This window comes from Lissotriton vulgaris, chromosome 5, assembly GCF_964263255.1.
Source record: "Lissotriton vulgaris chromosome 5, aLisVul1.2, whole genome shotgun sequence".
Lineage (NCBI taxonomy): Eukaryota > Metazoa > Chordata > Amphibia > Caudata > Salamandridae > Lissotriton > Lissotriton vulgaris.
The window spans coordinates 219,088,461-219,111,853 of NC_141693.1; the positions used below are offsets into that span (position 1 = coordinate 219,088,461).

A 23,393-nucleotide genomic window follows, 5' to 3' on the forward strand; every position below is an offset into this window, starting at 1 on the left:
AGGGTGTGGGGCCTGGATTAGAGGCGGGACATTAGTTAAAACCACAACATAGGGTACACACTCTGGGGGGAGGTCTACTGGGCGGTTATTTATACCCACATACACCCCATCGGAGCCTGCTACAACAGCTGGCACAACTGGCGACTGCATGGTCCTGACTTAATTTGGTGCTGGTAATGTACTTGCACTGGAATTTGCACCTGTAACCACCGGTACCTGCACAGGTCGACCCGTGTTACGTGGTGGTAGTGGTTTCGGACAAGTCAAAACAGGTGTCGCCTGTGGTGGTTGTCTTCCTGCATTTGGGCCAGGGGGGCTGTATTGATATGGCGAGGCCTTCCCTTATCTAGCTTAGGTGCAGGTTGAGGACATGTAGCAACTCTAATTGGTAGTACGGAGTTATCCAATTTGGCTACATGCTGATCCATCACAGCCCCTAATCTCAATACTTCAGCCGACAGTGCATCAATTTTAACTAATAAAGGCTCCACAACCGACTTCAATTTGTCATCGATACAACTCACTAACAAGTCAAATTGGTTAATATTAATGGTAACACAATTGTCCTTGGTAGGAGTCCCTTTATCACCAATGTTCTCCTTGGGAGTGGTGTCCTTTTTTTTCCTGGCTGAATGGCTTCCCCGTTTAAGAGCAGGTTTCCTACATGCTCCCATGAAACGTGTGGCCCTAGTAGATTCTTGCGGGGTGCCATCGGGAGTCTCAGATAGGTCTGGTAGGTCTTCCACTGCAGTAGGATCATCTGGAGCCTCTGCAGCAATGGATTCAACATTAATACTGATGTTATCAATCTCGGCTGCCACATTAGTGTTGTTACTGCCCTCATTGGTGGGGTCCAGTGATAGGTCCGATGGGAGGTCAGGTAAGTTACCTTTCCCTAGCGATTTTCTTCTATCGCTGTTAATTCTGCTGACAACTATCAGCAGATAGTTGTCCGTTAGTGTAGTTTGAATAGACATGGTTGGTAACGGGTCAAAGCAGCAAGCAGTTACAAAGCAGCGCACAAGGAGTCAAAAATGCAAGAACCACACAATCCTTGCTAGATGCTTGGAAAACAGCTATCAGCCCTAAGAGTATGGACTGGTACTTACAGTTACAGCCAAGGGGGGTGGCCCGTCCCGTCCCCGGACGGCCACAGACGGACCCGCCCTTGTCCCGGGCTTCTCACGGTCGCACCCGCGCGCGACTCGCGTGGCGAGAGGCGTTCCGCGCTTATCTGGCGCCTCCGGGCGCAGTGCTGGCGTCACAGACGCGACCTGGGTGGCGGGGCAGCTGGGAGTCGTAGTCTTTGTTCCCGGGTGCTCGCCGCCGTTACTGGCGAGCTGCCGTTTCCCTCACGGCGCCCGCTGCAGGAGTAGACACACGAGCCGTTCCCCTCACGGCCAAACAGGTTAGTCAAGAGTCCCCCAGGGAGCGCCCGGCGCTCCGCGCTTATCTGGCGCCTCCGGGCGCAGTGCTGGCGTCACAGATGCGACCTGGGTGGCGGGGCAGCTGGGAGTCGTAGTCTTTGTTCCGGGGTGCTCGCCGCTGTTACTGGCGAGCTGCCGTTTCCCTCACGGCACCCGCTGCAGGAGTAGACACACGAGCCATTCCCCTCACGGCCAAACAGGTTAGTCAAGAGTCCCCCAGGGAGCGCTCGGCGCTCCGCGCTTATCTGGCGCCTTCGGGCGCAGTGCTGGCGTCACAGACGTGACCTGGGTGGCGGGTCAGCTGGGAGTCGTAGTCTTTGTTCCCGAGTGCTCGCCGCTGTTACTGGCGAGCTTCCGTTTCCCTCACGGCGCCCGCTGCAGGAGTAGACACACGAGCCGTTCCCCTCACGGCCAAACAGGTTAGTCAAGAGTCCCCCAGGGAGCGCTCGGCGCTCCGTGCTTATCTGGCGCCTCCGGGCGCAGTGCTGGCGTCACAGACGCGACCTGGGTGGCAGGGCAGCTGGGAGTCGTAGTCTTTGTTCCCGGGTGCTCGCCACTGTTACTGGCGAGCTGCTGTTTCCCTCACCGTGCCCGCTGCAGGAGTAGACACACGAGCCGTTCCCCTCACGGCCAAACAGGTTAGTCAAGAGTCCCCCCTGTTTATCAAAGTCTGCTGTGTTGGATGTGCCAATGCGGGTAAAAAAGAAAATGTATTTCTTTCTCTATAGAATGCACATAGTAGAGGATGAACTGAAAGTGATAAACAGTTGGATGGAGTGTACTTTTCAGATTTAAAATAGTCACGTATGCATTCCAATGGAATCACTTCCTGGAAGAGAGAATGACATATCATACGGACAACAGAATGAGGTTAGAGCGTAATACTCATCTTGGTGGGGCCCACACAGATTCTATGTATATTTTAAAGAAAGGATACCAACAGGCAAGCAAATGCAAAAAGAACAACTGATGGACAGAATGCAGAACAATGTCATACATTCACCCCAGTACAGAGATCTGGGCCTAAATCCATCGTTTTTTGGCTCACCATGCCATTCCAGTTTGAAACCAGCCATATGCAAATCAGTCTTGACCCTGTGCCTCATGGGAACAGCCTAGCCCGAACTTCCAGGCCAGGTCCTCCTTGGACTGGAAACAAGCAACCTAGGACCGGTTTCGGGGTTTCACCCATCATCAGCCAGGATAGCTTGACTCCAGTGGCACAGGTAAGCACACAGCTGCGCTGAGAAGCCAGACCAAAAACAAATGAACAAGTAACATGCTCCTCCAGACCCCTCCCTAATAATCCGAGTCACACCTTCACCTGATTCAAATAGCAGCCACAAAAAAGCCTTAGTTCTATTAAAGGGTTCCCCAGATTCCATCCCACTTCCTTGCCTCCAGGAAATCCCAAGCAAAATGGGCTACATGAAAAATGTTCTCCTCTCATAAAATACATTGAGTTTCATGGAAAACTGAAATGAAGCATACAAGTTTTTTTTGTTTTTTTTTTACAAATCAAGTCATTTATTCCCTTGCAGTTGATCTTTTTCCCAGAAAAATATGGTGTTTACAATCTCTGATGAACATGTCTCTCTTCCGGACAACAGCACTCATCTCCGTTTCCCTTCTAAGAAGGCCCTTCCAGTTCTTTAACAGTAACACCGGCAGAGGTTCTCGTACTATGACCTCTAGTTGGAATCTTGGATTCTCGGAGCCCTACAGACCATCAAACGACCCTCCATTCCTCCCCCATGGTTTGCAAACTCAAAATCTGATGTAAGAGTGCCCCCACATCTATATTGGATGGAAGAAACCCCCAACACTCTGATCCCAGCCCCTCATTTCTTACTGCCCAGGGTCTGCAACTCCTGCTCCGATTGGGACACGGACACAATGGTACTGCCTCTGAAATCCACAAGTGAACACATGCCACCACCCTGAAAATGCGCCTGGGTGCCTGAACAGTCAGCCTCTGCTGCATGCCATGAACCTGCCTTGCCTGTTTATCAAATTTTCTGTATGATCTCCTCCAGTGAACCTTCTAATCTATACTACTATTATAAAGAGAGAACTGTGTCCTTTGAGCCAGGTAAACTCGAAAAGTACACCACCAATCCAAACACCCAAGACATCTTTGAAAACCTCAGGGCAAGCAGAAGGACATAGGCTATATAAATTTAAAAAATAAAGTTATTTAAATAATTTATATTTAAAAAAATAGTAATCCCTCCAAAGTAGCGCCGGCCGCGACGTGCGTGCTCACGTCAGGAGCACTGGGAGGAGCGGCGTACGAGGAGCGGCGGATATGGCGCGGGGGAGGAGCAGCGGACAGGCCAGCAGCGGTGCGAGCAGCGGAGAGGCGAACATGGCGCGGGGGAGGAGCGGAGGCGGACAGGCGGTGAGGAGTAGAGCAGCGAGGAGCGGTGAAATGAGGAGCGGCGGCTGAGGTAAGGCTCCGGGGACAATGTCGGGGCAGGCGGGTGTCGGGCCAGGCGGGGGACGGGGAGTTACAACAACACAGGCGGTGAGGAGCAGAGCGGCAAGGAGTGGTGAACTAAGGAGCGGCAGTTGAGGTAGGGCTCCGGGAACAATGTCGGGGCAGGCGGGTGTCGGGCCAGGCGGGGGACGGGGAGTTACAACAACACACATCGGCTGAGGAAAGGCAATGTCGGGGCAGGCGGGGGTCGGTGAAGGCGGGGGACAGGGACTAACAAGGTGATGGTGGAACATTTTGAAGGTAGTACTGTCCGACCTCCATTGACTCAGGTGAGGCGGGGGTCGGGCCAGGCGGGAAAACAGATAGGCTGAGGAAAGGCAGTGTCAGGGCAGGTGGGGTCGGGGCAGGCGGGGGTCGGGGCAGGCAGGCGCACGGGCTGCTTGCCAATGTCGGGGCAGGCGGGGGTAGGGGAAGCCTGAATGCTCCCGGACAAGGTCGGGACGGGCTGCTAGTATGACCATACAGTCAATACCAGTAATTGTAGACCGCAAATCCCACAGTAGTCTGTAGAACAAAGTTTTCTATTGAGACATAGTGGCTCTTGGCAGATCCACAACTTCAATTGCATCTTTACACAACTCTCATCTGTGGTGGGGTGTGGAGGCAGAATACAGCAGTGCAGGTTACAATGTTCAGTACCCATAGTGTTCCGGCCATCTCTTACCACCACCAAGACTGTTGCAATCCATGAGGCATTTGCCTACTTTGAACAGTGCCACACAAGTTCCTTTGTGGCAGCTCCAGAGGACTTTGATACAATATGGATGGAAGTAGTGCTAAATGTTACCTAAATGCAACAACTAATTAGATTTGGAGCGATACCTTCAACAAAAACACACAACCCAAAGCGGTGGAAATCGCAGGTTAGACCAGCACCGCAATATCAGATGAACCACATTGCAACTTTTTAAGGTTTTGAGCTACAAAAGGATTACTCCTTGGGCTGTGACCTGGTACTCTTATTGACAAGTGGAGAGGAATCTAAAATTGCCACCAGTACTGGAGCCTTTTGGAGAAGTCACTGACATGTTAAAACAAGCATTGGAAAATAGGTCTGGTTTAAAAGCAGAAGTCTTCAAACTGTGGGGTGTGCCCGCCCTGGGGTGCTTTGACTGCATTCCCAGGGGGGGGGGGGGGGCACCAATGCTTATGAAGATGGCCTGGAGGCACAACTTTCTTTACTTGGCACGTTTCCAGGCTATCTTCATTTAGAAGCAGCAGTTGAAGCGTCTATAAAGAGTACGTGAAGTAGGGCAGAGGAGACATCCTTCTTTGCAAGGCAGTAGCTATCACTAGTGAAGCAGGTACAGCACTACGGAGGTCAAGGGGTCTGAAGGGCTCACTGTATCACAATTATGACAGCATTTCTTAAAAACAAAGTGTATAGGGGTTAATTTTCCTTGCTAGCATTAGGGTTAAGGTCACAATTGCAGCAAAAAGGGGGAACAGCACATGGGAGCAAATTTTTTTATGAAAGGGAGAAGTGGAACTAGGGAACCAGGTTCAAAGTCCCGGTGTCAGCTCAACATCCTGTGATTCAAGGCAAATCACGTAATCTCCTTATGCCTTAACAATAATACATTTTATGTCAAGAACGGAGGCTCCTATTATGCCTTCTTTTCTTAAATTTGGCCTTGTGTAATGTAAATGGTGCTCATGTAGAGCACTTCAGTGCTCTTGGGCTAGGTTTGTGCTGTATAAAACTCAAAAGTGACAAAGAGTCTGTTTTAAGATTGCAGTGATCATCAGGCATGGTGGGGAAGGGGAGAAATAGGCAGAGGAGATAACCTGCTACTCAGGGCTACAGCTACCACTAGTGCAGCAGCTGCAGTAGCACTGGGGCCCAGGAGTACGAGGAGCTTGCAATACCTCAATAATGGGGACTAGAGTTTTTGTTGGTCAATTGATGTTTTTGCTTGTACATGTATTGTGGATTATGAGCTACAGAAAAGCTCTCCCTAAAATTAACTCATAGGCCTTGCCCTGGCACTCAGCCCTACCCATCCCGATTTCCTAAACCTTGCCATACATATTGGAGGAGAGGCCTAACTTTAAAGAAAATTGCTTTGGGGGGCTGAGAGCAAAAACGTTCGAAGACCACTGCTTTAAAGGAATGTTGTACGGTATTGTGAAGAATTACAGGTCAATATTAGCGGAACAGATTTGTATTTGTGTGAAAGCAAAGAACTGTAGAATAATATTGGTGTTGTTTTAATGGTCAAGTGACAGTTGCACTGTCAAGCGAGACCTAAAAAAGACTGCGTTGGCTAATGACTGCTCTCCTTCCATCTCCGCATGGAGAAAAACACCATGAATTTTCCAAGACAATTTAATAGCTTTACAATATCATGTGTACGCCCGTGAAAGTTCAAACTCAGGCAAGCCAGCTGGATAAATAAATACAATGATCACAGCTGGTTGGAGGGCAAACAATGTTTTGTGGAAGCACACAACTTCTGCCTAATCAAACGATTTACTCCTGGATCCTAATATGTGAACAAAGCCAAAACACCTATGCTGGTGATTTTCACACAGCTGGCTGGTGACAGCTGCGCTATCAAGTCAGACCATAATACCATATACCTATAAAGGGTATATTGCCACTTTAATATTAATGAGTGGGTGTATGATTTAATTTTCAAATTAACTGTAAAAGCAATGAAATCTATGAAAGATACAACACTGGTCAATTCACAAAATCCAGCCAGGGAATGCAATCCATTGTAGAACTCGAGGTTTAAACTTAGCAAAAACAAACGAACGTAAAAAAGGCAATATCTAAATGGTTAAACATTATTAGAAATAGATGAAAGTGCAGACTTAGGGGCCTATTCCGATGTCGGACGGACCTGAGTCTGACCGACATCGGGTTGGAGCTGTAACCGACCGACCTGCTGTCGTCGGTTACAGCCTTGCTAGTACAATGCGACCAAACAGGTTTCGGTCGCATTCGTATACCTTACAATGCAAGCATGCTTTCCGACTGGAAATCATGCTTGCAATGTAGAAAGCAGGGGTGCAGTTCATCCCTGCAGCCTGTGGCCGGCACCCCAAGGTGCCTGCCACCGGGTGCAGGGATCAACGGAGAGGGCACCATAGGGTGCCCCCAGGCCACCATCCGGTGGCCTCACACCCATGGGAGCCCTGATGGGGGCCCCCAGAGACCGCTTCCGACTTCCGGACACACTGGCACGAAAAGGCAGTGAAAAGCTGCCATCGTACTCCCTCGGTCGTACAGAGGCGACCGGGGGAGTACTGGAGGATTTCCGGACTGCGGACAGGCTGTCATCCGCAATCTGGAAATCCGGGTCGGATTCCTTTCCGACCGAGCCCATCAGAATGGCTCGGCCAGAAAGGAATCCAGCCGGCAGTGACCGATTCGGTCGGAAGGGCTCTGAACATGGTCGGAGCTCTTCCGGCCGAAATCGGAATCGGCCCCTTAATGTTTAACCAAAAATTTAAATAGGGGGTCATCACGAAGGGCCAGAGTTCACAAAAGTAAGACTCACACTTCCAATTGAGTAGAAAGAGGTCTGTTGTGCCAATGGCAAGCACATCATTCCTTTAGTTTGTAATGTTTATTGAATGCACGCATTTCTATTATAATATTAAATTACATCAAGAAGCGTGCATCACAAAATATGCATTAAAAACGTTATATTCTCCATTTTACTAGAAGGAATTCATTTCAGGCATGGTGGCAACTGTATTCACTCTTGGTACTCTGCGGGTGTGTGATGAGGCGTAGAGTAGGAGTTCTCCAAGAGTTGAGGAAAGGGACAAGAAGTTGAAAAGTCAGGTTAAGTGCCAGACTCGTTGGAAAAGATGGCCGCAGGTGGATGGGTTTATGGGAGGTCTCAAGTTCAGGTCATAGCCTCTTGTGAACACTCAGGGTCAGTTTAGGCGGTCCAGTCTGCGCTCAGGTTCAGACCACAAATTCTGGCATGCTTACTGTAGAGTGCCACATTCACCAAGGCATACATTTGAAGTTCTTGGGTCTCCAAATTGTACTTCGACTTCACACAGAAAGCCTGCACAGGGACAGGTTGAGCACCCTTTGTGTTCTTACGGGGCAGGCTGGGAGCTCAAAGGAAAGCTCGGAGCTGTGATCTGTTTAACACCTTGGGTGCTTGAGAGATTCCCCTCCTGTGCTGCATTCCCTGAATCCCCATTGTTCATGACGAGCTCAGCTCGTCATGAGCACAGCTCAACCATGCCTCATGACTAGCTGAGCTCGTCATGAGCAGCGAAGGGGTTACTATGATGCTAAGGATTCAGGTGTTAGACGTGATACTGTGAGATCCCTGGCAGGTTAGAGTTTTGGGACAGGTCGTGGGTTATTTCGGTACGATCTAGGGTGTCAGGCCTGCAGACTCCCATACCTTTGGGAGGTCAGAATTGGGGCTATTTTTTTCAAACGTGAGTTGCATTGTATTGCATTATCTCCCCGTGCTTCCCCATTACCCCTCCCACAACACTGCCTGCAAGCCCCCACCAACCCTCCGAGGCCACTGCTATTTTGCTCATACTTTTGTTAATTTACAAATGCTTTTATTTAAAATTGGGCTCAGGGAAATTAAACAATAAGCCCATTATAACAGGATGTTGATCCAGACAGCAGACTCGAACACGGATCCACAGCTCACCAGTCGGCAATTCTAACCGCTACGCCATATCCTTTACCTAGCCATGTTGCAGGGTGCAGTACCAAATGTGGCCAAAAGAGGTCCCATTGGAGACTTATTGACAGCCGGTGGTACTGCACCTTCACAACACTGCTTGTTTTAACGTTGAGTCTGAACTGTCATTTTCATTCCCAGCGCTATGGCACCATTGCAGGTGTACTGCATTAAAAAAAAACACAGATCCGTTCTTTATTTTATTACGAACCGGATGGCATATCTATTGCACAGGTAAAAAACATTAACATTTATAATGCCAATAGCTCCAACTTTAACACATGAGATATCTATTGCATTTTCAATGCTGGTTACATATTTTTATTAACAGGAGTGTTAATCCACTAGGTTCTATGGACAGAGACAAAACAATTTCCAAAAGGCATCGATTTGTCAAATGAAGGCTCTGAACTGTCAAAGGGTGTCCAAGTATCATGAAGTCATTTTGGAACCATAAAGCTGGGGACTATTCTGTGATTTGGCTGATACCGGGAACCCTGTCTGTTCAGAGATGTCACGAAGACTATTTGTACAGTACGTTCAATGGTCAGTCAGAGTGGGTACTCCTGACCTTACTGAGGCCTTGTACTTGGTCAAAGGTGCACTGGGAATAAGTTTGTGCTAAGATATCCATCAGTGAAGGGCAAGGGTGTGCTGTGTGTTCGGCGTACTTGCTTAGGCATTGCCTATCGGGGTGGTGTTCCTGCCAGCTTAAGGAAGAAGCTTGGTGCCCTGGGACAGGATAAGGGTTCCACTGTGCTTTGGGTTGAGTCTGAAAACTAAGGCTGGTGTCTAATAGGTTAACCTAGAGGATTCAGTGCGATTGATGGTCAAGTCTGCAGCTCTCGTATCCAGAGTAATCGAGTTTTGAAACTTCTTAGAAATAATCAGCATATTTGAAGTTATTACATGAAGTGATGGCATACAGCGCATGAGATTGATGAAAGTTTGAGAAGTGGCATCAGTGAAATGGTAAAAAAATAACTTCAGTGAACCTAAGCCAAATTAAATAGCACAAAAACTCACAAAAATAGTCTTGTTGCTCAAATAAAGGTGGGCCAACTTCAAGGTGTCCATTAGACTTCCTCTTATCAACTCAATGGGTCAGTAGGGGCGGGCCCCTGCAAAGTGATGGCTTACTGAAGGCTTTACATTGCCCAAAAGGTAGCTCATCGCACAGAACATCTCTAAATGGAGTCACATTCTCAGTCCACGTTCTAATTTTCCTGAGCAGTATGACACCATTAAATGGGTGAATCTCACGGAGTAAGACTGGAGTTCTCTGCATATCATAATTACCAAGCAACCTTTATCAGGAAGAGTAGTTCCTTATTTCGCACCAAAAGAAGGTCATTTTCTTGCAATGATCCACCAAAACATTAGACCACTCGAAGAGACGACAACGAAAATGTGAAAAGCTCTAAGCTGCTGATAATTCAATGCAACATAGTAGTGCTGAGAAGTGAGTAGGGTACTCTGTGCTGGGAAGAACATCAGACCAGAAGCTCAGTAGTTCTGGCGTTGAATAAACCACTGTAGACTGCGACAAATATATATAGAAATGATACGTGGTCCATCATTACTCACCCCCCAGTGGGGGACAAGAAGTCCGCATCATCCTCGTCTGTTCCGAACATTGCACCGACCAGAGGAACAAGGAGCAGCACCAGAATCAAGCCTCTTCCGGAGTCACAAGGCTCAAGCTGTCAGCTGATCATGGACAGAGCTTGAACTTCATTGAAGAGAGAAAGAAAGCAAAAGAGGACGGTTGAGGGGATAAACATAGAAAAGGGACTAATCAGTAGCTGACACCGAAGTCCTCCGTGGACGATCGGATTGGATTTTGTTGCGTTTCCAAAGCAGCAGTCAAAGAATCACTCAATTCCCCCGAGCAATCATCCTTTATTTAGAATTATCCGATCGCTCCATTCACGGCTCAACTAATTATTCCTTTAAAAAGATTGTAAAAAAAGAACAGCGTGGCACGCATACACTCAGACAGTGGATTTTCTTCCACTCCTTAAAGATTTCATGATCTGGGAAGGGGGGCTGCACCATTCCAAAATGGCAATAAGGTTCCAACCTTACCATAATGAGTTTGAGCCGTTTAAAGATGGACCCTAACTTCGCCCCATGTCTAGAGAACAGCGTGGGGCGGTCTACCTCAACCCAAATTGAATCCGCTAATATTCTCCGAATCCGTTCACTTTAAAATGTATGTATCACTTCAACCAAGGATGGGCGATCACCGAGAATAATTTTAGCGGTAAAAAAAAATTGTATACAGCATAGGTACTTGTAAAAATAAGGACAGAAATCATCAGCTAAATAATACTCGTCTCAACTCCTCGCTTACGCGTAGATAAAATACACTGTGTTGGCTCATAAGACGGCACTGGTCACCAAGGCAACACATCAGTAAAGCTTGCTTCTCAAGCCTCGGTTCGGCAACAGCGCTTAAATGTGCTCACACAGAGGCTTGGGCACAGCGAGGCTTTGTACGCAAGCTTGTTCCGGGAGAACGTGTCGCCCTTGACCGCTTGTGTCCGTGGCTGGTGGGCGTGGCTTTGATGGGTCTTTCTGCAAGGTGTGTGTGACCGGAGGTGGATGCAGGAGATAGCGCTCTTTTGGAGAGAAGGAGGCAAGTACCGGTGAGGGCGTGGTGACAAACTAAATATACACTGTGATTGTATGTGCAGTTTGGATGGCTGTCTTGGGGCAGGTCTGTATCGACTCAAGCCAGCGAATCGAACAGTGCCTGGAAAAAGACTAGACTAACTATTCGTACAGAGGAAGTTGAGTTTTTTGTTAAAATTCACTGTGTACAATAAGTGACTTAAATACATGTCTATTCATTATTGAAAATCTATCCTCAAAAACAGTTTATAAGTTACCTGTTTCTCTTAGTTCATGCAGCAGCTCAGTCGTAAATGCAGTGGATCGAGCTACACTATACACCGTTCACTAGTACACCTTGTTTGGATTAGGATTTTCATGATTCTATTACAGGACCGGAGGCTTCAGATTATGCTTCTCAATCTTTACTGCAATAAACACAGCAGCCAATGAAAATGGATATTTTCATAAATAACAGTGAAACAAACTACATTTCCCATGAGTACACATAAGTATAGGCACGCCCCCATAGTCCATAAGAACCCCTTGCGTGCTCCCATCACCCTCTTTCTTTGCCTCTCACAGCAAGAGTTAAGTGCACCTATTTACTAGTCCCCTTAATCTGCTGTAGCATGGGGTATTTTATGGTGTAATATTCTGTGATTTTGCGATTTATTTCCTGATTAACGGACTATTGTGTTGAGTAGGGCTGTTTGTGGCTTACTTTGTATTTTCGAATTGTACCATTCTCATGGAGCCGGTCTTCGTGCTCCGAGGCAACCGAATACTTCGGTTCTATTATTGCTGGCTTGGCGCAGGGTTTTTCATCTTTATTGGCACTCGCGCGGTTAGCGCGTATGTTCACTGTCTCTGACCGGCAGGGAGCCGGTCGCTTTCTTCAGAAGAGCCCGTTCTCCGGGAGCGCCTCGGCGCGAGTCGGGCTCCCCTGATGCGCCCTTCACGTTTGGACCGGGTGGCTCATAGCCGATGCGCGCGCCCAAAATACGACCACATTGGGCTGGTTTTTGGTTGTGTTTGGGCTGCGCGCCTCGGCACGATCCCCAGGCTGACAGGAAACGCATTGCTTAGCGTTTTGTACACCGGCAGGCTTCCTGTGTGATGGCCTTGCACAACACAAGTGTGGAGGTTGTAAAATACGAGGCTAAAACGAGTGTGCACACGCTCCTGAGATACTTTGGCCATAGTCTCTGACATCATTGATTACAGTTTTGCTGAGGGGGTTTGGGTAATGTTCAGATTTCATTGTGTGCTGTGGGCTGACCCCCCCCCCCCCCATTATCCCTCCTGATTGTGGACAGTAGGGGACTGTCACTGTGTATATATACTCCAAACTTTAGCACTATGGAAGAGTGGGCCCAGGACCCTGAGGAGTATTATGGAAGTCTGAGAAGGACAGCAGGAGGCTGTGCTAGAGGACAATATTGTTGAGGCTTTGGATGCCTCAGTCCAGACTTCTGTGAACAAAGCCATGGAAACTAAAGTTTCTCAAATGGTGCAACAAGCACTATCTGTGGCTCTTCGCCCTATCAGGAAGCAACTGGAAGGATTTGCTAAGCGTCATGGGTATGACAAGCCGAAGAAACAAAAGAAGGAGCAGGCCCCTTCCACCGCCACTACCTCACAGTCTCATGATAATTCCCAAGATCAGTGGCCGCACTCCTGACCCCTAGCATCTCTGCCAGCATCAGGTGCGGCGGACCACACTTACTCAGGCGGGAAGGCGAAAGCTAAACGCCCTGCTCCGGATACAGACACCACTACAACCAACACGGACACTGACACTGATACATCGGAGGAACCCCCTCCTATGAAAAAGGCCAAAGTGGCCCCTAAGGCTGCGGCGGACAAGGTCAACACTCCTTTCACTTTTGACCCATCAAATATTGTGCACCCCCGGTCCTCGGACTGGATGCCTCCCCCTGTGGTGTCTGAATATCTTCATGACAATCTGCGGAAGAGCTTCTCTAGAGAAGTCCGCAATCGCTTAAAATCCGAATGTCCCCGCCCGGATTTGCCGGATAATATGGCAGAAACTCCTGAAATTGATGCCAGCATGCTGACCTTTCTGAAGAAATTCTCAAAGGACCCGAAGCGTGGGCTCGACCGCGCTTGGCGCGGTTGCCAAGATAAAATGCTTGACGTCGTGGGTCCTTTGGCAAAGATACTTGAGTTGGCTCTGGCGGCCAAGAAAGGGGCTACACCAGTCGACCCGGACATTCTGGCTGGCTGGACTCAGCGCACCATCTGCCTCCTAGGTAATGCAAATTGCGCAATATCAACGGAGAGAAGCAAGTCCTTACTCTTTAGGATGCACAGCAACCTGGCGGAACTAGCTGAGGCGGAACCAGGTCCCTTGGCTGATGATCACTTGTTCGGTGACCGGTTTGTCAAAGATGTGTCCAAATACGTTGGAACATTCACAGCTTTGGACAAGGCTCAGAGTGGCATCAAACGAGCCCTTACCCAGGGTGTTTTCAACAGGGCCGGGCGAGGCGGGGGCCGCTCGTCAGGCCGTGGCTATCAACAAGGCTCTTAAAGAGGCGACTATGGACGTGGAAGAGGAGAGTGGGATTCCACCCGCGGTGGTACCTTTTACCCGTCCCGCAGAGGCTTCAACAGAGGCAGTTTCCAATCGGGAAACAACAGGGCTAACTTCTCGGCTTCTGCAGCAACGTCTTTATTGTTCAGAAGAAAGGAGGTGGCAACAGGTTAGTGCTCAACCTCAGACTTCAACCAGTATCTTAATTACAACCACTTCAAAATGGAAGGTATTCATCTGTTGGCGGATTTGCTACAGGAAAGAGATTGGATGGTCCGGTTGGACCTCAAAGACTCATATCTGTCCATTCCAATTTTCCCTCCACACCGCAGGTTCCTCTGGAACGGCCTGTATTACGAATATTCGGCTCTTCCTTTCGGGCTCTCCTCAGCTCCCTGGTGCTTCACCAAGGTGATGAAACCAGTGGTAGCTTATCTCAGAGAGGGGTATCAGGCTTATAATTTACCTGGACGACATACTGATTCTGGCGCAGAGCCCGTCCACGCTCAAGCAGCACTTAGACATGACAACGTCGCTGCTTCAGAGCTTGGGGTTTGTTATAAATCAGAAGAAGTCGGTGATGGTACCAACACAAGTTATAGACTTCCTAGGGTTCACAATAGATTCCCAGGCAGCACAACTGTGTCTTCCTCAAGCGAAGTTGAGAGACTTGAAGAAGAAATTCGGAAATTACTGGACAGCCAGATGGTTACACTCAGGGCGATAGCCAGAGTGGTGGGAATATTGGCCTCATCCATTCAAGCAATATTCCCAGGCCCTCTTCATTACAGGGCATGTCAGCGCCTGAAGATCAAACCTCTTCAGAAAGGTCTGTCTTACACGGACTCCATTCCACTGTCGGAGGAGGTCCGAACCGAGTTACAGTGGTGGCTCTGACACGTGGAGGCCTGGAACGGCAGGGCAATCTTCGAATCACAACCAGAGGTGGTAATCGAGTCGGACTCTAGCAGATGGGGCTGGGGCGTGCACTGCGGAGATATCTCCACAGGAGGCAGATGGTCAACGCAAGAGCTCGATCTACACATAAACTGCTTAGAATTACTCACAGGGTCGTTTGCGATCCGCACGTTATCCCTGAAGCAAACATCATGTTGTATTCTACTGCGTTTAGACAATGTGTCCGCAGTGAGATATATCAACAAGTTGGGCGGCACAAGGTCGTCTCTTCTTGTTCAGATGGCCAAGTACTTCTGGCACCATTGCCTCGAGAATCAGATCTCCGTGATAGCGGAGTACATTCCGGGGCAATCCAATCAGGTAGCGGACTGGAATTCCAGGCACCTCAGGGACTACAGCGACTGGAAGCTGCTTCCCCAGGTCTTTCAGTGGCTTCAGACAATCTGGGGTCCTTTTCAGACGGACCTATTCGCCTCCAGGCTGACCTGTCAGATTCCCAGGTTCTTCAGCTGGAGGCCGGATCCGATGGCGACGGCAACCAACGCCTTTCTCCAGGATTGGTCGCAAGGGATTCAGTATGCCTTTCCCCCGTTCTTGTTAATACCCAGAGTAATGACACAGGTGATCAGACAACTGGCGGAGGTGGTCATGGTGACACCGTGGTGGACGTCTCAAGCTTGGTTTCCCAAGCTGTTGCAGTGGACCTGCGATTGCCCACGGTTACTGCCGGACTCGGAGTGGTTGTTGCAGGGCCCTCGTCAGGAGCAGCATCCTCTGCTGCTGGAGGGCAGGCTATCCCTGATGGCATGGAGGCTTTCAGGGAGCAGTGGCATCTTCCAGGAGTTTCGAACAAAACTTCAGAATTTATCAAGCAGGCATGGGCACCATCTACCAGGAAGCGTTATTCCGCGGCCTGGAAGAACTGGGTGGATTGGTGCGTGGGAAGACAGGTGGATCCCGTGGGGGCAGAGCTATCCCACGTGTTAAACTTTTTGGCGAATAAGGCAGCTAGTGGCCTAGCCTATCGTTCGGTGAACAATTTTCGTTCAGCCATTTCTGCGGGGCATGCCCAGGTAGACGGGAAACCGGTGGGCATGCACCCGATGGTTTGCAAACTTCTAAAAGGGATTAGGGTAGCTAATCCCCCCCCCCCCCAACCCAAATATACGGGTTTGTGCGACGTTTCGTTAGTCATTTCATTGTTCAATAGATGGCCGGATAATGCACTCTTGTCTAGGAAGCAATTATCAGCGAAATTGGCCATGTTACTTTGTCTATCAGCATGCAGAAGATCTTCGGACGTGAGAGCACTCGACGTTACAAGAAGAGTGTTTACCCCGGAAGGGGTTTCTTTTACTATTACAGGTCGTACGAAAACGATGTCAAGACACATTGATTATAATGCATTCCCCGACAATGAAAAAGTATGTGTAGTCAAATGTTTGAAAGCATATGAAGAATGTACAAAGGCTTTGAGGCCTCAAGGTTGTTCACAATTATTGATTGCTGTGCAAAAGCCGTTTAAACCTGTGGCGGCTGCCACAATTGCCAGATGGCTTCGCTTCGTAATGAAGGAAGCAGGTGTTGATACGCAGATCTTTGGTGCTCGTTCAGTGAGAGGCGCTATGGCGTCAAAGTCTTATGGTTTGGGATCTAGTATCCAAGACATTATGCGATGTGCAGATTGGTCTTCTGAATCAACGTTTAAGACGTTTTACTATAAGCCGGTGGGAGATATTACTTCTGTGGTTTTTAATGAGCGTTAAACTAGCATAATCTGAAGCCTCCAGTCCTGTAATAGAATCAAAAATTTGCTAGCATTCGCACCAAGAATTTTCAATTCTATTAAGGACACGGAGGCGAGGATTATCCCACCGGCTTCATTTACAGTTAATAAGTTTACCCACCCAGTTATGCAGTGATTACGGTGGTGTGTTTCCTTTCTTTCAGGATCTGATAAGAAGTCTGAATGATAGACGACGGACGACAGGACGTTTGGCCTGAAACCTTGTTTCTTCCATTTTGGAGGAGTTATTCATTGTTCAAGTTACTGTTGGACTTGGTTCGCCTCAAAGAAAGAGGATGATGGGAGCACGCAAGGGGTTCTTATGGACTATGGGGGCGTGCCTATACTTATGTGTACTCATGGGAAATGTAGTTTGTTTCACTGTTATTTATGAAAATATCCATTTTCATTGGCTGCTGTGTTTATTGCAGTAAAGATTGAGAAGCATAATCCTCGCCTCCGTGTCCTTAATAGAATTGAAAATTCTTGGCGCGAATGCTAGCAAATTTTTGATTCTAGCCGTTCCCTGCTACTGCTTGATGTGAATCGTACTTGACGTTGCGCCAGGCTCATGGTAGTTCCTAGAGCATGGGTACTCACAATTTTTTCTCAGTGGTTCAAAAGTTTAGTCTGTGGTGTGACCCAGGACCGCATTGATGCCAGCAGGGTAGCGATGGGGTGGAGATCTACGGGGTGAGGGGGAGTGGGATGGTGGTAAGGTGGGTGTAGGGAAAGTGAAGCATGTACATCTAGTGGCTGATTAGCTTTATGTGGAACCACATAGCCTGGCTTCCCCGCTTTATCAAATTGTGTCATTCTAGACCCGTATTTAATTTCACTTTTTCTCTTTATTATCACACTATTATCAGAACTATTGCAAATTTGTCTGGCTAGTACCAAACTATGATGTTCCTTGGAGATGTAGCCATAGTTTTCTATTCCTTGAGGGTCCTGTCTCATCTAGGGAATGTAGCTCTCCCTGCACAGTACCCTCAGGAGTGCCAAGAATCGAGAAAACACTGCAGCCAACATTTCTGACTCCTAGCTTACCTGGAACTCTATTTAATTAGATTAGCTCTCTCTGCTTATTTACTTATATGGACAACTTTAAGAAAATGCTTGGCTTGTATTGCAACATTCGACCTATGGCCAAGAACGAACTGTGAGACCTACCTCATCTCAACGTCCAAACCTGAGATTTGCTTCTTTAAGGAAATCTGAGTTTGTGCTTCTGCTGCCCCTGTATCACACTCGCCATACCTGAGCATTACTCTGTGGTCATATCCGACCAGACAGAACACTTTTTTTTGGAGGGTGGGAGGGGGGCTTGCTATTGCCTTTTGCAACTCCTTAAAGGTTGAGCTAATCGATAGCTTCTGTACTTGTTGGCTAGAGATATGTATTTTCAAGTTTGTGATATCTGCAATAGAAGCATGGAAATGCACTCCAGAATGATTTTTCCCAGGCACTAATTGATTATATAGCACCTTATGTTTTGCTTCTGAGAAGTTCCTAGTATTGGGTGATTTTAATTATCACCGTGAAAACACTGATGATTCTGCCGTGACTCAACTCCTAGCAGATTTCTAATCACTTGGACATTAGCAGATTGTGGTTGGCTCTACACACAGGGCAGGTCATATGTTCGATCTAATTTTTACTAATGTTGAGGAAGTAACATGTGACTCTCAGACGCCTGTTACTTGGTCAGACCATTACCGGATGAAGTTCTCCATTCCACGTAACCATGCATATGGTAAACCATCAAAAAGTAGCTAATAGACTTTGGCGCAACAGGAAAATAGTCCCATCCGCTGGCTTCAGGAGGCTTTAATGTCCCCCCAATTTCGTCTTATTCAGACGTTGACACAGCATTGTCTATCCATCATAATTCCTTAATTAACTCTTTTTATCATATTGCACCTCTCTGAAAATCTTCACTTGTTTCTTCTAGAAGCCAAGCTCTGTGGTAGCTATAAAGAAGGGGGACCCCCAAGGAGATGTAGGCAGGGGAAATAATGAACAACCAGAAGAAGGGAATACCTGCCAAAAGAATGAAAGTGAGGCCCTAGAAGAGGATCCTAAAGTATATACATTGACATCGGAGCAACCAAGGGCAAGGTCAGAGGTTCAAGTAATCTTATCATATGTAAACATTATAAATATCATATCATGTCATAGTTCTTTTACTTTAAAACAAAGAAATATATCTCATAAACTCAAGTTCCACACACACAATTCATACCCCACAATCAGACCATCACACATTCCACAATTAAACACGACTCAAACATCAAACGCACAAATAGACTCAATAGTACATAGGCGCCACAGGATGATAAGATGACAGGATGGAACTAAATCATCAATGGGGGAAGAGATATAGATGGAACTAACACAGACCACGCCAACGTGTTTTTCGGTGTATAGCCCCAGCCGGGGCTACACCTTCATCAGGGCGGAGATGTACAACGGAGTGTGGGACACAATGTCCGGTATCACAATCCAATAGACCAGAGGAATGATGTAGCCTCAACCCTGTATATATATATATGTCCCAGAGGTATTCAGAGACAAGTCTGCTGATTTTCAAAAGAAGCCGGCAGATATTCACTATGGATGCTCATCACATGGGTAACGAAGAAATATCCTCGACAGAAAGCGGAGGCCCTCCCTCAATATATCAGAATGGGATCCCTGGTTGTTCGAGTGCCACGATCCGTGGATCTGTATTGATAGCCAAGGGGATACATCCGGTCGATCGGGTTGAAAACGCTAAACCTCGCTGGATACAATCATCAATTATTGAACTTCTTCTGGCCAAGCTCTGTGGTACTCACACTTTTCACCAAGAGAAACAAATTTGTAAACGCCTTGAACGCAGATGGCACTCCATAAATTCCCGAAAGGACAAAGTAGAATTTTCGACCAGACTTTGAGTTTATCATCTGATTAGGTCAACACAAAACGTTTTTTTAACCACTGCAATTGACAAAGTAGGGAACCCTACCAAAGAGCTACACAAAGTGTTAAATGGCTCTGTGAAACCCCGCTGGTGTGTCTCTACTATTGTGGCCTCTACTATTTGTGTAATAACCTAGGTGACTTCTTTGAAGATAACTCAAGACAATCCACAATAATCTGTCAGTTACTCCTGATTGCCCTGAGATCGAGTTTGATTTAAACCATCCACATCCAACAGCCACGTGCAGTTTGAGTGACTTCACACTTTGCTTGGAGAACCAGGTGTTGGATATGCTGTCCCACGCCAAGTCTGGTTCACCTCAGGACCCTTGCCCTCTCACGATAACGACCAGTTTAGCAACCTGTTTGGCGCCTGCAGTCCAAGATCAATACAATATCTCACTGACTACAGCCAAAGTGCTTAAGGAATGGAAGTGTGCATTACTATCTCCGCTGTTCAACTCTACAGAAATCCACATGTTTTTTCCAACTATAGACCAATTTCACTGTTACACTCTTGCAAAATCTCTAGAAAGGTTTATTAACAAACAACTTATAATCTTTCTTGAGGAAAACCACATCCTGGGCTCCTCCCAATCGAGTTTTAGAGAGTGCCACAGCACAGAGACTGCATGCTGGCTGTGGTCGACAATATGAGGCTCCCTCTATACGTGGGTACCCCAATCATGTTGGATTTGTTGGAGGCATTTGACACGGTCTCCCATTCCATTATAATCCGCTGGCTTCACAAGGCTGGACTGCCTTGTAAGGAACACAGGGTTTGTGCCTGAGCCCAATTCTGTTAGCATCTATGTAGCGCCGCTTTCCCAGATCATGAAAGCTTGCGTAGTGGAGAATGTGTCTTGTGGAGAATGTGTCTTATGCAGATGATGCTCAACTCCTTATTTCCTTTGGCCCTGACCTAGACAAAGTGATAAGCAAATGAGCAAATTCCATGAGGGAAGGCGGTGTTTGGATGAGTAACAACTATCTGTAATTAAACAGTGACAAGACAGAGCTCATGCTACTTGGCAAACGACCAAGTTATGGTCAGCTGATTGGTGCCCCTCCGAACTTGACCTTGCCCCTTCATCTAAGCAGGTAGTGAAAAATCTTGGAGTGAATTTAACACAATCATTTTTCGTGAAATCCAAGTTAACAACACGTATGGCACCTGCTATGCCACCATGAGGCTCCTAAAAAAAAAAAAAGCCCTCCCTTGTTTTCCTGACACCGCCAGGAAAACTCTTGTCCAGGTTCTCATTACTAACTGCCTGGACTATGAGAATGCTCAGCTGACATCAGTAAATGACAGCTTGCTGTCCAAGTTGCAGGTAGTCGAGAACACTGTCTATTGGCTAATCTTCCCTCTCCCTCCTCCTCAATTCTTAGTAAGCTTCACTGGTTGCGATTAGAAAGTGTGTCATTTTTAAACTATGTTGTCTAACACACAAGGCACTCCACAAGTCCCGCCCAGCATATCTGTGCTCGACTAAAACCTTACCTGCCTCCCAGATGTCTAAGGTCTTCAGATAAGGCACTTCTGGTTATATCACACATATGTACTTCAAGACATGGGGGCAGATCCATCTCTTACACAGCCCCCTAATACTGGAATAAACTCCCCCTTGATCCCCGCTTGTGCTCAGATTTTATTTTCTTTAAGAAGGGGTTGAAGACTTGGCTGTTTTAGCATGCTCTTCCCACTCTGAGTAGCGCAGTGCAGAGATACTCCTCCAGGAGTGATTCCTGCGCTATGTCAAATGTCAAAATAATGAAATGATAATAACTCTTTGCTGATGGTACATGAAAAAAGATGCATCCTACCAAGAGTAAAACGTATTGAGGAGGCGTTAGGGTGTTAGTTGTGCATTGCATACTATAACTAGCACACTTCGGGGCTTTTTCTGTTCATGTTGGCTAAACTAAAACTAATTTATTATATATATATATATGTATGTGTGTGTGTATATACATCAACACAAGCTGACGCTGTTTATTTCAATGAGTAAATGCATTGCGGAGCAATGCCTTCTTCAGTACTTAACTAGACGCTCCAGGATGTCGCGATTTTGCGGTTTGCAGCAAAATCAGCACTTTTGTAAAAATGCCGCGATGTTTACAAAAGTGCCCGCGAAATCGGCACTTTTGTAGAAATATCGGCAGTTTTACAAAGGCCGCTATATCCTGGGGGGTCTGAAAGGTAACCAGGCCAGATTTTGCGTTAAAAACTACTGCCTTGTTGAAACCGGTCACAACATGGGGGAATGCAACGATTTCCCCAAGAAAAAGAAACATCACGCGTTCTGCCGCTTACGACATGCGTCCAATGTGTCTGACCCATCTGTGATTGTCTAAGACTGGACGTGCGCGCGAGCTGTAGCAGAATGGAGAGCTTGAGCGGGCAGGCGCGAGGGAGGGAGAGGAATGTAAGGAAGACGGCTTCTGGCCGCATCCCTAATTCTGAACACACGGCGCGATTTATCTCCGGAATTGCAGGCGATTGGTGGTCTGAATGGGTGGAATAACGCGCAGACGTTGAAAGTCAGTGGGGAAATCAAAGACAATCTGGAAGGGAAAGACTGTGCAAAGAGGAAGAGAAGGGAGGAAGAAAAAGAAGGGGCAGGCAGAAGTTAAGGAGACTGTGAACAAGAAGCGAACCTGAAAAACTGTTCAAGGGAACAGAGGGTAGAGAGGAGTCTGTGTTGAAGAGGAGATGGCAGTGAAAGAGTATGTGAAAGCATAGATGAAAGAAAAGGAAGAGAGAAAACAACTAGTCTGGAGGATGAGGGCAGGTAATAGGTGCAGCGATGGAAGGGGGAAAGTAAGAGCGGAGGGAAGATGCAGATTGGTAAGATACTTACAGGAGAAAACCCCAGTGGCGGCCCTCGAAATTTCGAACAGGTGCAACACCGAGGCTTGGATTCCACAATGTGCACATGTGCATTATAAATGTTTACAAAGAGTTTGGCACTAGTCACCAGAGTGCATTTTGAGATAACAGTTACTTCGGTGGCTGAAGTTCCTCAAATAACAATGTGGCAAAAACTATCTGTTGTATTGTCCGTTAGCACATTTAATCTTTCTTATTCCCCAGTCCACTGAACACTGCATCACTAGATTTTACTCCCTCTCACCAAACAGTCTATAGGATGTCATGGTTACAATCCACGACCCAAAAAATCACAGACAATCAATTTATGGCTGCCTGTGACCTCTGCTACACCACCACTGACCTTATTGATGACAGTACTACTTTGAATGCAGTTGTGGAAGTGTAGTAGTACTGTCAGCTTGTAGGTATCCATGTCAGAATACATAGAGATTAAAGGTTGCCGCATTGCACACACTAGTTAGACAAATTGCTGATATCAGACTGCATTGTAACTTTAAACATGCATATGTCCTCACCATTGATAAATGTAAATGTAGGTATATTTGTACTTGTCAATTTGTATAGACAAGCATTTGCTGTTTCAGCAATGCATGTCATTGATGAAAGAAATGGCAAAGGTATATAACACCGGACCGATTAACGAGGTGGGGTGCAAATGTAAATTCGGATAATATCAGATGCCTTAAGTGTAGATGTCAATCTGCTGCTATCTTACACATGCTGTATACCTGCCCAGCTTTAAATGTATATTAAATGTATATTGGGAGGAAGTGGCACGGATAACCTCGGCGGGGTTAGGATAAGAGCAAACAGTTTCTCATTGGAAGAAACCTCCCTTCCTTGCTTTGATGGGGCCGGTGGTCACTCCCGGGCCTGTGACGCATTCTTGGAGTGGCCATGTCCATTTCCTGGTGTCTTTGCTTCTGTCGGACTCTCGCTTTTCTTGAGGGGGCACCTGTCTGAGCACTTGTGTGCAGAGGCACCAGGCGCGCCCTGGGTGTGGTGCCGCTCGTGGGACACCTCGCGACGCATGAGAAGCAGGTGCTG

At 47.3% G+C, this 23,393-nt stretch overlaps 2 protein-coding genes across 2 annotated transcripts in view; one reads left to right on the plus strand and one right to left on the minus strand.

Annotated features, from left to right (window-relative positions):
- The window catches only part of FKBP15 (FKBP prolyl isomerase family member 15), a 384,455-nt gene extending 374,106 nt beyond the window's left edge, over positions 1-10,349 (minus strand). Inside the window, exon 1 of the mRNA XM_086921201.1 lies at positions 10,194-10,349. Within this exon, the coding sequence (XP_086777327.1) occupies positions 10,194-10,243 (50 nt within the window). The 5' untranslated portion in view covers positions 10,244-10,349. The remainder of the gene's footprint in view (positions 1-10,193) is intronic.
- Positions 10,350-11,174: 825 nt separating this feature from the next.
- Positions 11,175-23,393, plus strand: part of SLC31A1 (solute carrier family 31 member 1) — a 256,358-nt gene continuing 244,139 nt past the window's right edge. Inside the window, exon 1 of the mRNA XM_086921203.1 lies at positions 11,175-11,257. Coding sequence (XP_086777329.1) covers positions 11,214-11,257 — 44 coding nt within the window. The 5' untranslated portion in view covers positions 11,175-11,213. The remainder of the gene's footprint in view (positions 11,258-23,393) is intronic.